Raw genomic sequence first — 16745 nt, 5'->3', positions numbered from 1 at the left:
TAATTAAACCTAGATACCCTGGGACCACCCTTTACCAGTACAATGCCTCACACAATTAAGTTTTCATCCAAAGTGAAAATCCCCCTGTTCCTACCGTACACACAACAAACAATACCAGACAGAATAAGGAGCACATTCCCTGCTGTGCTCTGTAACAGCCAACTTAGCTGCCTAGGAAAGAAAGCAACGGCAGACAGTGGTCAGTAAATTAAGTCTCAGAGGATCTGGGATACTTCACTTAGTGTGAATTTCAGACAGCATCATACATCTTACAACCCCACCTGCATTTTTAGTCTGCAGTCTTGGTTAACTTGGCAAAAAGTCTGCCTGGCAAGTGTGCTGAGCTGGTTAAGCTATCCTTTCCTGTTAGTCTTAAATCTATTACCTTTCTATTGCATTTTTGGGTCTGATTCCTGGAGAGAAAAAACAAATAAAAAAAACAACCACACCAACATCCATGACAAAATCTCTTGGCTCCCTACACATGAGCTGACTTCAAAAGGAATCAGAAACATGAAACACTGAAAAGACTCAGTGTTTGATAATGCAGCACTGCAGAAACATGCCAGAAGTGGGCAGCTGGGGTCCCAGAAGTAGTAAAAATCTCTCAGGATGCAGTTCCAGATACAGGTCACCAGTTATCATCAAAAGAGCACCCAGGATCTTTTTCCCACTCTCCCCATCTCCATATAAAAGAGGATATCCATGACTTCACATGCAAGTATGACTTGCAGGACATATAACACCATTCCCTTTCTCCCTTTGGGTAGGTTTTTCTTGGACTAGTAATCAGCTGACCCTACATTCCCCAATGTCAATGAGTCACTGGCAATAGATTGAGCAAGAATGCCAGGATGACAGCGAAGATGTAGGAGTTGGCTACCTTTTTTCTTCATGCAAGCCTCCACTCAACATGAAACAGCACCCACAGCACTCATGAGCTTGTGATGCTTGATTTGACCTAATAAATCCAACTGACATAACCCTCCTGGAATGTGACTTGCACCCTTCTGGGCTGTGAGCACAACCTTCAGCTGTGCTCAGGAAATACAGTGTATTTCCTTAGGTACATATCACAGGGCTTGGAATCCTGCCCTGTAGGTTAGGTCCTTACTGGATCTGGAGTCAGATCATGACCTCTTTCTGAAGACTGCTCTACATTTATGGCACTGCAAAGCAAACAATGAATTGTACCAGCTCTGGTTCTAACACCTCTTAACTCCTTGAGTGATGCCAAATGCAAGATGAAGAAAACCAACAGAAAGCAAGAGGGGCTTCCTTTGCAGAAGAGATCGATACACGTGCACTGTCCACAGGCAACTTGTTTCCCCAAATCAGTCTTGCTAAACATTAAGTAATTCTGAAAACAAATAGGTAATTGAATGAAGCAGAAACTCACAAATGACAATAGCAAATATCAGAAGTGCTCTTTCTTCTACTAATACAAAGAATGTACCCAAGCTGAATGAATCACTGCAAAACAGCTCCCCATATAGCCATGGAGTAAGCTTTGTTACTGAGACTATTCTCAACTGAATGTGAATAGGTACTGATATTTTTGGAAATCTTTAAAAATAGGAGATTTATGTCAGATTACCCAGGCTGAGGTAAAACATGTTTATGAATATAACAACGTAAGGATGGATGGCATTTTTCAGATAGGAGACAAGAAGATAATTTGGCTGGCTATGAAAGACACAGAACAATATTGGCTTATTAAAGGATTTTGTCATTTTAATAATTTCTTTTCATAATTCAGTCATGATAAGTGATTTGAATGTAGACAGATCAAGAAGAATTAGGAGGAGACTTCAGAGTAAGATATATAATCCCCCAGTGATTATTTGAGAGAACAAAATGTAGGCAAAGAACAGATGAGACTGCAGATCTGGAAACAAAAAGACTGATGAAAATTAGCAGTTCATCATTCAGTTTGAAGATTGATTGTGGGATCTAAGTCCCACATTTATATGTCCTTTTAACAACAGCTTACAGGCAAACTCAGCAAATACTTGAAAAAGTGCAACTGAACACCAAGTTGCACACATTTACCAGTTTTTAGAAATTGGGCCACATTCTGCAATGACTAGCAGACTCAACACTAAAGCCGGTCAACACTATACACCCTAACTTCTTAATAGTAGCCACCAGCTAATAAAGTCTCCACCCAGTCTTTATTAATCCAGCTTCCACACATTTTTGCAATAAGAAGTATTACTCCCAGAGTAGTTTTTGGCACAAAGAATGAAGATTTTTTTTTTCCTGCTCAAGTACCCCACCTTCAGCCTCCTGGGGAAGGACCACCTTCTTCTTCATGTCCTTTTTTGAAGCTGGTAACTGAGAAAGATTTCACTGCAGCCCAAAAGATCTAAAGTTGTAGGTCACTGGAGGATATTAGATGATAAGCAAATTCATATTTCTAGAGTAATTCTCCCAATTTATTAGCAATGCTAGCTCCTGTTCCACAGTAGGGGAGATAATAATGAAGCCTTGTTAAAGGGCGATGCGATATCTTTTATGTAATGTCTTTTTTTCATTTGTGATAAAGTCATTAAAGCAGCACTGTGTCTTTCTGAAGCCTTCAACAATAGACTGCATTAAATCTCCTGTGCAAAATTAAGGACAGTAGCTCACTGGAAAAATAAGCATGTGTTCTTGCTAATGCTGATGGCCTTCTAAAAAGCATTAAACTACTCTAAATTGGTGACAGTAAAACAATGCAGAACTGGTTTAAGTTTTTCCAAAGCAAAGAAAAAAATCTATTTCCCTTGTAAATACCTCTTTGTTCCAAATCTGACTAGTAACCTCTATCTCATAAGGCATGTCAACCTTATAGACTGCCTAAACCCTAGTCTCCCACAATGATCTAACCTCAACTCAGTGTCTTAAATCTGGGCTGGTAAAGGTTTGTCTTCACTACACCAACAGAGGCTGCAGTTCCAGAGTCCTGCTCACCTCTTCTCCAGTCACAGGCTCCCAGGACCTCGTGCATGGGGCATAGCTGAAATGTCAGCTCCAATTTCCTTTCAGATTCAGCTAGAGACTGGGCTGGTTTGCAGCTAGGAGTACCTCACACCGTTTCATTCTCCCAGGGCTACCCTAAAATCTCAGCTGGACTACACTTCCTTTGCTTATTCCTTCTGCAGTATTGCATAATAAATTCACCTTCACTTGCTCTAGGTAAGTAACACTTGTGCAGTGTAATGGCTGAGACTACCTTTTAAGAAAACTACTTAAAAAACTTTCCAGTGGTATCAGACCAAGTTTGGATGGAGCACCCAAATACAGTGAAAGAGCAATCATGAAACAAAACAAAACATGTAACACAAAAGTTAAAAGATCTTTGAGCTCATGCACAAATGGCAGAGAAGAATTTTACATTATACTTAACCTCTTTTGCAAAAAGACTGAAGTCTCCAAATTAAAACAGGAAACAAGTGAATATAATGGATTGATTACCTAGCTTGGTATCCAAACACAGCAAGAAGTGCTAGTATCTGCTCTGTCCTGGTTCTCATCTACATCATGCATGACTTCTACTCCCAGCATACACAGTCAAGAGACAACGTGGTGAAGACCAAGTTGCCCAGAGCAGTACAGGGAAGATGAATTTCTTATGAATGAAATGTGTATGGCCACATGGCACATTTTTCACAACTGTACATAAAAAAAAAGTAAGTGAAAAAAGCAACTCAGGGTTAAAAGCTGGTGCTGTTTCTATAAAAACTTTCATTTTGGTGTTGTAGGTGGGAATGTTCCTTCTGAGTTTTTTTTACTTCCATGTTGTCCAGTTATTAGAATGATCCTTTTTTACTTTACCAAGAATTCTAAGCTGGGTATTTTCTATTTCTTTAGTAAATAGGTCAAGGGAGGACCAGCTGGGTGTGCAACACAGTCCTGCATTCATAAATGGCCAGACAAAACCCAAAATCCCCCAGCAAGGTTCTGTGTGTGAAGCCCACCTTGGAAGCTATGAATCACAAGGTAGAGTTATCCAAGGCACAACTACAGAGAAAACACCTTTTCTGGATGACATATTCATGTGTCCTGCAGAAAAGCATTCAACATACCTACAAGGAACAGGCACATATCCTTAAAACATTCTTTAAAATTAAGAAGATGTTTATTTGAAATATGGGCTCAGACTTAAGCAGGAGACAACTCAAAGTGGTCCTGTAGCACTTCTACGACAATAGCACCCTAAAGCCTCATGGGCAAGCATGACAACTCAGTGTTCTCTGGTCTGATAGGGCCCTGGTCAAGGGCCACTGGTGCTCCAGACCCTGTTGGTTTTCCTCCTCCACAACTGATATTGCCTTCATGATTCTCCAATCACAGATGAAACCTTTTTTACACAAACCTTAACCCATGTCTCACTTTTGCCCTTGCAAACCTAGAGCTAACCTAGAGCCAGCAGCTGATACCAAGCCAAAACAGCAAAAAACCCAAATGTCTTCCTCTGAGTTTTGGAAGTTTGTCTGGTGTTCAGTTCTTAAGTGATGAAGCTTTGGCCATTATGCTCAGAAGACTCAAAATGCCATCCTAGTTCCCAAAGTTTCAAGAAGTTGCATCTCCCTGTACACACATATGCTGTGATGGAAGTGCAAATCTAGGGACTTTGGGCGCTATAAAACACAGACACCACAATTTCAAACTCCTACTACTTGGATCACACTTTAGTTCCCACTCCATGCTTCCCAGTTATGATATTCATCTTCCCAAATAGCTCCACGTGCTGATTTTGGTAATCACATCCTTCAAACACTTGTCCCTGTTATGTATACCAACATCTACATTCAAAGCAGTCTCCGAAGTACATGCCAAACATCTGTTTCAACCAGCTCTCTTTAGAGTTTAAGCTGTTTGCTGGAAAATTGCCATCCTAACGGCCAGCTCCTCTGTTAGTGAACTGGAGAATTCATTTTGTATTTATTGATTGTTCCCTAATGAAGAATCATAAAGGTGCCAGAGACTCTTGACCAGACACTACTTAATTAGTACTAAAGTGCATAAAATTCAAAATCAAATGAGCTCTTTGTCCAATGGCTCAGTCACAGGGGGAAAAAGTGACATCATTTTCTGCTTATACAGAAGTCCATAAAATTTTATTAAAAAACTCTAAGGAAATTAAAAAATTATATAGATTATTCATTTCCTTCCAGTTCCTAAGATACCAAGCAGGTCTTCCAGAAACAACTCCCAGTTGGGTAAAGGAAGTACTCTTCATAAAGGACCCAGCAATATGTATCATACACAGAATTCATTTTATACTGAACAAAGGCAAATGGCAATGGAATCTTTGTCTTCTAAACACTATACAGAAATATCTCTGTTACATAAAAAGACATAATGCAAAGCATCCAGAAGGTATTAAAAATGAATGGATCTGTCTTTTCATCATCGTGGCTCACACAATAGTTAAATTTTTACATTCCCACAAACTACGTTGTATTGGAGTAATTTCTGAGGGTACTTGCTCTCAAGAAGACAGAGGTGAGCAAGAACTTGATTAAATGCCAACCTTTTTCTTCCTCTCAAACTTAAAGCCTCAAAAACACCCTGAAAAACTGGTATTTCCTTGCAAGTATTTCAAATTAAGTCATCCTGAAGCCAAGTAACAGAATTAGGCAAAAGCCCATCCCTACAAGGCAATAGCATTGCTGCTTCTATTAGGCTGCTTGTTGAAGGCATCTGTCTTCAGATTAGTAAAGTGGCTTGGACTCTTTGGAATAACATACCATGTACACAAGGAAACAAAGTTTCATGATTAAAAAAAAATCCACTAGAACAGATACCCTTGCTGTAATCTACAATCATTGATACCACATTGCAGGAAAATACCCTCCCATGTTCCTAAAAGCTATCACTCCAACACCAAGTTCTGCATAAAAAATCAAAATCCAATTCATGGTCTGTACCACATCCAGCAGCTGACATGATACCAGCCTTAGTCCTTTATCTTAATGATAAACAAGTGCATTTCACCAGAGAGAGAGAAGGTTTCCACAAACAGAAGATGGAGCAGGACGAGCATATAAAGGATTAAACAATTGCAGTATGGCAAATATCCCAAGAAGGCAGAACAACAAAGATACATACATAAATACATGGACTTGCCAGACATATGGTTTCCTTTACTGAAAGCTATTCTTTTTTCCTGTTTTTTAATTAAACAGCGACTTTTTTTAATAGGTGTAAAATTACACCAACAGCATCTCAGCTATCTCAGATGATTTCAGTAAGTGTCCTGCAGAGTTGTGTTCTGTGCTCCCAGCAGATCAGACTAGTTGCTCACCAGTACAAGTCCCAAGAATATATGTTCCAGAACAGCAGAAATAAAGGAAAACATAGAAAAGAAAATGGGAGGGACAGCTAACCACAGAGAAGCTGGGGAAGGGTTACCAGAGTGAGGTCACACAAACCTCTGCTTACCCCTTGCTCAGATTCCAGCAGCTCTGTTTTGACTCTGACTGCCGGCATCCCATCAAGCATTAACATTCTGTTCTCAAAGGCGCTGATGTCCTAAGGCAAAAAAAGGACAAGGTTAATCAAAAAATTATGGAAAAACCACTTTTTTCAATTCACTGGTTTAAGTTCTACCATACTGTAGAAGTATGCTTCTTTCAGCGGAAATGAAGTTAACGAGGAGGATGTAATAGTAATTTCAAAGAGTACCTGCCAAGTTACTACTTCTGCTAAAACAGTAAATCACTCTTTCAGTTATCCTTAAAAGAGAACTAAGTCTTCATAAGCAACGAGGAAAAATCATCTCCAATTACTATTTTGTAATTTGAAATTAATTACACAGGTACACGTATATTAATTCCTTGCTTTAGAACTGAAAAGGAAAACAGCGGTGTCAAACAGTTTGAAGGTTTTGGCAGTATGCTTAGATATAGCTGATTTCAGTCAAAACACTTGTACTTCTGGTAGAGAAAGCTTTTATCGAGAGAAGTTACAGTGAAGGCCTGTACGCACACACATTACAAATTAACACACAATTGCTCAAATTTCTTACCATTGTCTTATAAAGTTATCAGCATTTGCTAATGAAAATCTCCACACACCTCTGAGACAAAATAAATTATCTCTGAGAGAGATAAAAAATCAAGTTAAAAACATGCACTGTCCATGTAGTTACGGGCACTATATGCTGAGAGCTTCAGCTGAAAAAGGATTTGCAGAACTGTGGTTCCCTGAATCAACATTGCTGCTGTTACCGGAGCAGTTTATGAGGACATACAAAACAATCCTCTTGTGCCTTCAATTCAAACAGCATCTCAACCTGAATCAAGTTTCTACTCCAGCCAAGGCTCAAGGCTGGTGTTTGAAAGCAAGTGTCTTCAGTTGCCATTTAGTCTGGGTAACATGGAGAGAATAAAAACCATTTTACCCTTCAAGCTAGAATTGAGCTTACAAATCCAGACACCTTGGTCAGTGCTACAGAAATCTGGAGACATCACACCCATTTTTCAAATAGTGTAACTGGAGCACACTTCACCTACAAGTGACTCATTCACAGTCAGTTATTAATCTGCAGCCCTGTCTGGAAGACTCTAGACTGGAAACTCACCTCTGCTCTGGTACCTCGTAGTCCTCTAACTGCATGAGAATGGAAAAAAAACCACACTTTCCCTGTGTTTCACAGGCAGCAGATGCATTCAGCACTGCGAGGTGCCATTATTCATAAGGAATGTATTCATAACCCTGTTCCTTATCATGGTTGCTTCAGTGGAAGTTTAAGGAAAATGGTCTATCGGAATGGAGATTCCAAAAGTACATTTTAAAACCTTAAACTACTTTAAACAGTTTCTTTTTTCCAATTGATACATCTCATCCCAGCACCTCCACTTTCCAGGATATAAATACTGCAGAAACTGCTTATTTTTTGCATACTCCTTTATTGTAATTTAAAGAACAAGCTGAAAAAGGAAACTGATATGCCCAACATGCTGCCAAAAGCAGAACAAATGACCTGCTTAAAATCCCTGTCACCCTCACTTTAAGTCCTGGTGTATTTTAGCACCAGGGCTGTGGTTACTTACTACAGGACTGGAAGAAGCCTGATGGTGAAGCAGATAAGCAACTGAAATCTCTGTTTCTTTCCTTTAAAAGTAGATTTAGATGATTCACAAAAAGCTCTAAGTGCTTAGAGTTATAAAATTTCAGATTGAAGAACTAATTTTCAGCAGGACACCTCTGCATTCAAACATGTGAGAATGGAAACCAGTCAAGCTATTGAGATGTCTCACTTCATGCTATGCCACTGCTGTGCATCTATTGTACTTTTAAAAGCTGGCACAACAAGAAGGGGAAGAAAAACAAGTTCTTCCTATGTTTGCTGAGCAAATTATTTTGTGCACCTTGATCTTTATTCAGTGTTTGAGGCACAAGGTGGAAAAAACACAGGAAGGGTCTCTGATGCCACAAAGAAGCTGGATGAAATTGTGCCTGGCTTTACATCTTTCTCCCCAGCAAGGGCCCTGCACTGTTTACTTATTAGCAGCAGATCTCAGGTGTCACTGAGCCCCATCAGTTTGGCTGTGGTTTGAGGTGGATAAAGAGCAGAAGCCAGTGTGGCATTCCTGGCTCCCCCGGTGCCTATTTTGCAAGTTGAGAGGTCCCTCTGCTTTCTTGATTTATAGGCAGCACAGTTGAATTTTACAGCAAGATCAGGAATACACCATCATCAAGCATCCCTTAGGCTGTTTAGCTCATAGACAAAGAAGGATGAGCTGATGCTGCACCGTGTCCCTGAGGAAGTTTTACCCGCCTGAGCAAAGGGACGAGGCTGGCTTACACAGGAGGCACAGGCAGAAGGAGGGGGGAAGACAAAGTGCCACGGAGGAAAGGCAGGTTTAATGAACTGTTAGAATCTGATTAGAGGCTAATGTCCCTTTTAGTGCTTTGTACCAATTTACAGCTGATATACTTGAACCATTTTTTCCCCACTGGCTGTGATAAACTCATTAGTTTTAAAAATGCAAGCTAAACAGAGCCTTTGAAGTTTAAAACTGATAAATCATGAAAACCTGACTAGTTCATGTACCATTTAACACATTTACATTTAACTAAATTTTCATCATGTTCTCTTCTCCTTTTGTTCTCCAAAAATCTTATTTCTTAAAAGCAGCCTTTCGAGTGCTGGTCTGAAGAGCAAATACTCTGGCTGCGAACTGCTCTGCCTTTTGGGTAATTTATAATTCACAGGAGCAATAATCACAGGAGTAAATTATTTCCAAACTATCTGATCTCTTCTGCATTTATAAATTGAAGTACGTTGTATGACACATCCTGAGAGGCCACTGCCGAGCAGATCCAGTCTGTGTGTGATCACAGGGATGACACATTCAGCCCAAAGTCACCCAGATCCTTCCAAACTGTGCTCTCCTGCCATAACCAGTGCTTGCACCACAATATGTTCAAAGCCATGCAGCAAACCAGGTATAATTGTTGAGGTTTGCACAGAGTGGGCTGTCACCTAAGGCAAAGGGGCTTGAGTTATTCCCACTGGGGCTGGAGATATGAATTGAGCTCTTCCAGGAGCCTTCAAGGTCAGGCAAGCAGATGGAGCATCCACACCAGAGTGAGGCCAGGCTGCTCCAGTGCCCACATTAACTGATGACACTCATGAGACCCACTGGCAGAGACAGGTGATGTGATGTATTGAGCCAATGCATTATTCAGGCAAACTCATTTTCTTCATTAACTGTGGTAGCTAACTTCCAGCCCCCAAAATCACTCAGGTGAAGGGTACCTTAATTTGTGTGACAGTCCTTCCTTTTCTAGCCTCCCACCTCAACCCTCCTGGTGGACTCCTTTACCACCTTCGTAAAATGCACAGCAGATGTAGGTCCTCAACCAGGCAGACAATCAAGCCAAACACTGCATGACCTTACCAAAACATCTGTTCTCTCAGATGAGTAACTCATCCTAAAAGAGATAATGCTCTCAGTGCCATCCGCTGGAACCTGCCACTAATCACTTTTGGACATTTATTCCCTTGAAATATTAATTAAAAACACAAATCATACCCAGGCCTGTATGGGCAACTGCTACTAGAGCAGTTGTTACACAAGACAGATAAGTTTTCAAGCTTACAAGCTCTTCTGAGAAGCTGTGGCAGTCAGTTGATAACCAGACTCTCCCACTCCTAAAAATCCTACATTTTCAGCACAGCACCTCTAGAACCATCACTGGCATTTTCTTCATGGAAAAAGCTTTCCATTGCAACTCTTAATCAAATTATCTTTCACTACTTTAGAGGAAGAAAAAGATGCCCCAAAATGTCATTATTTCATCCTGATGCAAAGTCCCTCAGCATCCTTTAGTGTTTATTTAATTATGAATTACACTATTATGACATTTGCCATTCACAAGAAGTGCTGAGGTTTTGTAGGCAAGTTTTTCACTTGACCAAGCCATACATTTTGGGACACACTGCAAACTTTTAACAACCAGAGTATCTGATGCCACAACTGACCTCCTGTTCTGAGACACCACCAAAGACACCCCTTTAAACACCCTTTATAATTTCTTCTAAGCATAAGATGACAGAAACCAGATATCCCCAACCCACATCACAGGTTTTTCTCCCTCTCCAAGATTTTCACATCTAGCTGCTCAGTACTAAAGCCCTACTACTCCTGGAAACCCCAGAAAGCAAGCACTGAGCTCAGGCTTCAGAGCACCCAGAACTCAAACCTCACACTTCCTGCGTGGATTGACAGACACTTACATTCCTGTGAAAGAAAGTCTCCTCGTCTTGTTCCACTCCTGAACACACAAGCAATACAGAGGCAAGGCAGATGATGCTTCATACTACTGCCACTAATGAAAGGCTTAGTCTCACTCTTCTCACTGAAGAGACTTAGTTCTCACTGAAGTGTGAACACAGTTGCACACTGGTAAGACAGAGACATTGATGGTTCTGGTTTTTTCCATGGTGACCTGAAAGGTTCAGCTGACAACTCAGTTTTCAAAACTCTTGTGGGCTTGACCTTAGGCATCTACCATATGGCTATACCCATCCAAGCCACTGCTACATTCCTCCTCTCCCTCAACAGCAGAAGGGAAGAACAGAATATAGAAAAGCTCAGGAGATGAGATAATGACAAGAAAATCACTCATAGGGTACTGACGCCAGCAAAATGGACTTCATTTGGGGAAAATTAATTTATTGCAAATAGAGTTGGATGAAAAGAAAGAGAAACAAAACTAAGCACCTCCACCCCCAGCTTCCTTCTGCCCAGGCCCAGCTTCATTCCAAATATTCCTTTACTTTTCTGTACAAACCTAACTTTTAACATTACACTCTTTGATTTTGAGAAATGAAGTATCAGTTGAGGGAAGAGCAGTCTCAAATTCACCATTCAAGCTTACAGTACAAAGTTTCAAGCTTAAGGGGAGTACATTTGAACAGCTAAGAGCCATGAACAGTTTTCAGGCAGTCCTTCTGACCCAAAGCTATGACACAAAACGTCCCCTGCCTCATCTTCAGGTTTTTTTACACAAGTTTTCTGTACCTGCAATAATTTCCTAATTCATCATTATATTCTTGGGGTAATTTTTATTATAACAATATTCTTGACAGTTGATAAACACAGGGCTTTAAGTCTTGTTTTTTTTATACAGACACCTTAGAAATATCACTGAACTAACCTATGTCAGTTATATGCCCTATGAATAAGATTACCTTGTTAATTTTTCCCAACAAGTATACCCAAATTTATATTATTCCCTTTGCTTACATTAGTATACTAAAGTTATTCATCAAAGCAAGAGTCAGCATAACACACCAAGACAAAAAACGTGAAGTGATCCACTCGAGGTAAAGTAGAACCTTTTAATGGTATGACTAGGTAAGTTTTTCAAAATGTGAAATTGTTTTTTTCTCTTAGTTTCAAGGCATAATAGAAAAATGAAGGATTAGCATCTCTTATCAAATATAACAATCTTCATAGGGAAAGGAAACCAAGGAAACCTGTCAACTAACTTAGTTTTCTTAAGACCTTTATACACTATACAATGAGATCTGTTATTCACTTTAATGCAGTTTTCTCTGAGATGAAACATACCAGTTAAAGAAAGTATATTCATGTGGCTACAAGAGAATCACTTAACTGGGAGTTCTGCCAGGGAACTGGGGGTAACAGCCCATGTCTTGCCATAAGATCTTCATCATATGTAATTATATCCATAGCTGTGTGAAATGTTCATAATGAAAGGAGAGATTCTGGTAGTTCTGTATTTTACTCCAAACTTGAATTTTCAGTCAAATTCACTAGAAACTATAGTTTTCCTTTACTGATGCTTCAAGGAAAGCCAAAACAATTTATGCAAAAAAAAGTGAAGTAAAGCTTTAGACTTCTTACTGTTTTCATATGAAACTGGGTGGGGTTGATTCTAGTTCATTTCAATTCACATTAATTTTCTTTGGTGAGAAGGGACACAGACTACAAGGCATCCAGTGAACAGGGAGGCATCACAGCTCTAAGCTTTTTAGGAAGGATTCTGAGTGTGGTCTCCTATTACAATTGTGCCTGCCAGGTAGAGCCCAAACCTCAACAGTGGCTGTGACTTGATGCTGTCAGTGCCTGAGGCACATGCAAGAGTTGGCCCTCAGCACATGCTCCCAAGCTCAGATCCTTGCTAGAAATACCAGACCTGTGCAGCTGTATCTCACTCACACCAGTACAAAGATGTGCACATGCAAAACAAGTTTCTCAAATTCCTAGTCCACTGCCTAGACCTCTTGAAGAAAATATTACTAGTTTTGAAAACAGCAGACTTTCAAAATTATGAAGTACTCAAATCCCTAAGGATGTAGCTATGCTGTAATTTGCAACATATTTTTACAGATCTGTCTCCAGGAAAAGACTTCATGTCGAGACAATACTCAGTGAAGATAACAGAGATCTCAAATTTTGATGCTAAAATCTTTTTTATTAGCTTGGGTTTAGGTTAGTTTTAGGGAATATAAATAGAGCTGAACAGACATGAGCAGCTTCCAGGTGACAGAGGATCATCAAGTGCATTGGCAACTAGAGGCCAATCTGCTATTTCTCAAACTCAGCATGCAACCCTTCAGCTATGATGGCTTAAAATCCCTTTACATCAGCTCTGCTGTCCCGCCAGTTTTAGTGCTTCTACAAAGAATCACGGATCCTTCCTGTGGTACAGAATTCAGACACAATAGGTGACAACCAACAGTACTTACACCAGAGCCGCGCATTTAACTTTCATCAACATTAATGGCTTCATTGTTTTCCTTCTAATACAACATGCACAGAATATTTGATTTTTGTGAATATCAATGGATTAATTAAGTATCTGTGGATTTTCTTAACCTTATACTTGGAAGTCACATAATGAAAAAAGCCCAACCTCTCCATCAAAAAAAGAGAGGGAAAAGAGCCATCATTTCGGAGTGGCACATATTTAAGAAAGGGTACATGTGCAGAAAGCATGTACTACATTTATCTTCCACAAGAATTATTTTAAAAGACATCTTTTCAGAATACTTGATACATAATAGCAAAATAAACTCTTGATAGTTTCTCCTTTGGGTTTTTTGAAGTACAGGCAAGTAGTAAAGACTACTATCAAGCCAAAACTCACTACTTTTTCCCAAAAACCCAACAAAAACAAAAACAACAAAACCCTAGTAAATGAATTAAATTGTCACTTCTCCTTGACCACTATTATAAGACAGGTGTTTTCTAAAAACTCTTGCTCAATTTCCAAAGCAGTGCTCTAATATCGTATGTCAACTGCCCTCAAAACTGGAGAAGAGCTCACAGAAGAGTTTGAAGATGAATAAGACTTAAAATTAAAAACAAACCTCACCACCACCTGGCAAAAAAAAAACTTGGAACAGGAAACAGAATAATTTTTCTAGTATTACATTGACCAAATTTGCACATATTACTTAAAGGTTACCTTCACTGTTGTCTAAATTGTGACTATTTTGTACTTGCTGAGCAAATGAATATTAAATGGCATTGCCCAGGAGCTTGCCAGCAGATACACAGTGACTACAATTTTACTCTGAATTCTGACTGGACCTGCTCTGGTCAGAAAATTAGCTGCTGAAAGCACAGGGAGCTGGCTGGCACAGTTCCCCCACCTTCCACGTGCAAAGTCTGCTTCCATAAAGACAGATACAACATGGATTCTGTGTGCTGGAGAATAGAAAGAACATTTAGCATGTAGCAGTAGTCAACAATTTGGTCCAAAATTTGTGCATGAGGTGTTATGTGGCAGGCCAAACGTTGTTGGCTCTTTGGCAAGAAGAGAAGATGCTTTCTACAGTATCTGCTTGGCACCATCATTCCATGCAGTCCAAAGGGACCATCACCTCAAAGCAACCGCACCTTCAGCTCTACAACTGCAAAGCTCCAGATGGAGCAGTGAAACAACCCAAGTAAGCTCTTTCATAGGCCTGGGCATCATCACTTGCTTCAGAAAATAAGCCAGCCCCGGCCATTTGTGTTTCTAAGTAAACAAACACACTACCAATACTACTGTCTGTCCCACTGCTGCATGGGATCATACCCAACCCTTCAGCTCAGCAACCAAACTGAGGTCTTTGTCCTCCTCCAGCTGCCATGTTCACTCCCCTAAAATAAAACATGGCAATAAATTGATGGTCAGGGCCAAAATCTGGCTTCTTATAAACCACCGACATTATAAACTGTATCCTCTGAACAAGAGCAATATAAGCTTATGCCGACGTTAAATACACCTAGTGCCTTCTAGCAGCTGAGGCACAGAAATGTTAGGCAACTGGCACTGCCTCTATGCAGCAGGTAAGTAAGGGTTAATTCCTTGTTTCTCACTTATCTGGGAGCTCCAACACAGAGGCAGAACAAAAAGGGAGACAAGGAAAAGACAGCCTTTGTAACAACCAAAATTCAGAAATTTCAGCTAAGACTTATTTTTTATTTCAGATTTTCTTTGTTCACATGCAATTTTTAAAAACTTTTGGGGTTTCTTACTATTAAAAATAGAGCAGTATATGACACCCATAAGAGAACAACTTGTTCCCAGCAGTGGCTCATTTCCAGCTCAGCCTGTTATGCTGACCATGACAGGAACAGCAGCCTTGAGGAGTGCACCTTGTGTGCATCGCACCTTCCAACTCCAGGTATCGTAGGAAGGTTCACACAGAGCCTCAGAAACCATCTGTCACAGTTAATGTACAAAGTCACAGATACCACAGGCAGTAAGTGGTGAAACCAAGTGCTTTTTCAATGGCCCTGTTCCAGCTGCCAGTTAGAGCTGTGACCACAGTCTCAGCCTCAGAAGCACAGATAGCAAAAGCATATAAAGCTCATTTGATTCAAGGACAGGCCAAAATAACACAAGATTAATTAAACAAAACTGAATGACTGCACACTCAGATGAAAAAGTCAGACTACATGCCAGAAACTAAGCATTACCCCATGACCTTTCCCCACACCTTACATGCATGTGTAGGAGCAGCATTTGCTGTACCTGCTTCTCACCATAGAGCAAACTCGCTGCTTATTCTGACATGTTTAAAGAAAGGGTGTATGCTCTGATGAAACTCCCAAACTGCAAATGTTTAACACCCTGTCCCAACCCAATCTCTGTTTTATTTAACAACAGTTTGAGGTTTCTTGCTCCCCACACGCTTCAGTGGAAACTCCTGAGAAAATACTAATATTGAAGTTGGTGAGTAGTACAAAGCACAAAAAAAGGGAAAACACAGTTCAAAAAAAGGGTAAACTCTTGACTTCTGTTCATTTAGTGAACAAAATACAAAGCACCTCAATTCATTAATAAGAATTTTTAAGCATCCACCAAATATTTTTAAAAATTGTGTAAAATAACATTTTGATCTGACTGGCTGCATCAACTGCTAGATCAAGCCAACACCTAACTACTCACAAGGTATCTTCTTACTCAAGACAGAATGATCAAAATGCTTATGTACAAAACTGTCAAATTAGATTCCACAAGCAATAAATTATAGTAGAATTAGGGCCAATTTTAAAGGCAATTCTAATTAATACTAAGAATTTCTAATTAACAAGTTTTAAATGTCACCAACATGCATTTCCCGCAGATTCTCAAAGAAATCGTGATTCCTCAAACATGTTTAAAAAACAAGTGCTCTGCACAAAATTACTGCAAATTATCAAAATAATGGCAAACTTCAAGATTAAAGAGTAGTTTAAGTAACTCTAGACAGAGCCATAAAAATCTGGAAAACATCAGAAAGAGATATACAAGTAGCACACATAGTAGTACATTAACAGACACTCTGAACTTTTATTAAAACTTCTTTAAAAGGCAGCGACACCGAATTTGCTATATAAAGCCAATCAAACTTGGCAGTTATATTAAATTAGAGGTTATAAACAAAATATATGAGTGTGTGTCTAGGCAAAAGACAAGCTAATGCATAATTCATTTATACAAAGTCATTTTACAGCATGAAATACCATGGAAAAACTGGGGGAACAATGAATGCTATAGCCAAGCTGGTTTTTTTTCTTAGGATCGCAGGATAATTTAGTGGGAAAGCATTTCAGGAGATGTCCAGTCCAACCTCCTACCCAAAGCAGGTGCTAACTGGAAACCATGGGATTTGCACTGGAACTGTAACTTACACACAGAGAGAAGCTGGTCTCATGACAAGTCTGCTTGTCTGATGGGCTGGGGACTGGCTGAAAAAAACTGGACTTTTCTACAGATTTGTTTACCAGGAACTATCA

General features: G+C 39.7%; 1 protein-coding gene across 5 annotated transcripts in view; it reads right to left on the bottom strand.

Annotated features, from left to right (window-relative positions):
* The window catches only part of KLF12 (KLF transcription factor 12), a 234160-nt gene that overhangs the window by 138190 nt on the left and 79225 nt on the right, over window positions 1-16745 (bottom strand). For all 5 annotated transcript variants that reach the window (XM_071431074.1, XM_071431076.1, XM_071431078.1 and 2 more), the window contains exon 3: window positions 6433-6522. In XM_071431074.1, coding sequence (XP_071287175.1) covers window positions 6433-6522 — 90 coding nt within the window. The remainder of the gene's footprint in view (window positions 1-6432; window positions 6523-16745) is intronic.

This window comes from Agelaius tricolor, unplaced genomic scaffold (assembly GCF_023055355.1).
Source record: "Agelaius tricolor isolate 1412-34295 unplaced genomic scaffold, bAgeTri1.0.p SCAF_7, whole genome shotgun sequence".
Taxonomy (NCBI): domain Eukaryota; kingdom Metazoa; phylum Chordata; class Aves; order Passeriformes; family Icteridae; genus Agelaius; species Agelaius tricolor.
Note: the sequence above shows the minus strand (reverse complement) of the source record. Positions and strands in the feature narration are given on the sequence as shown.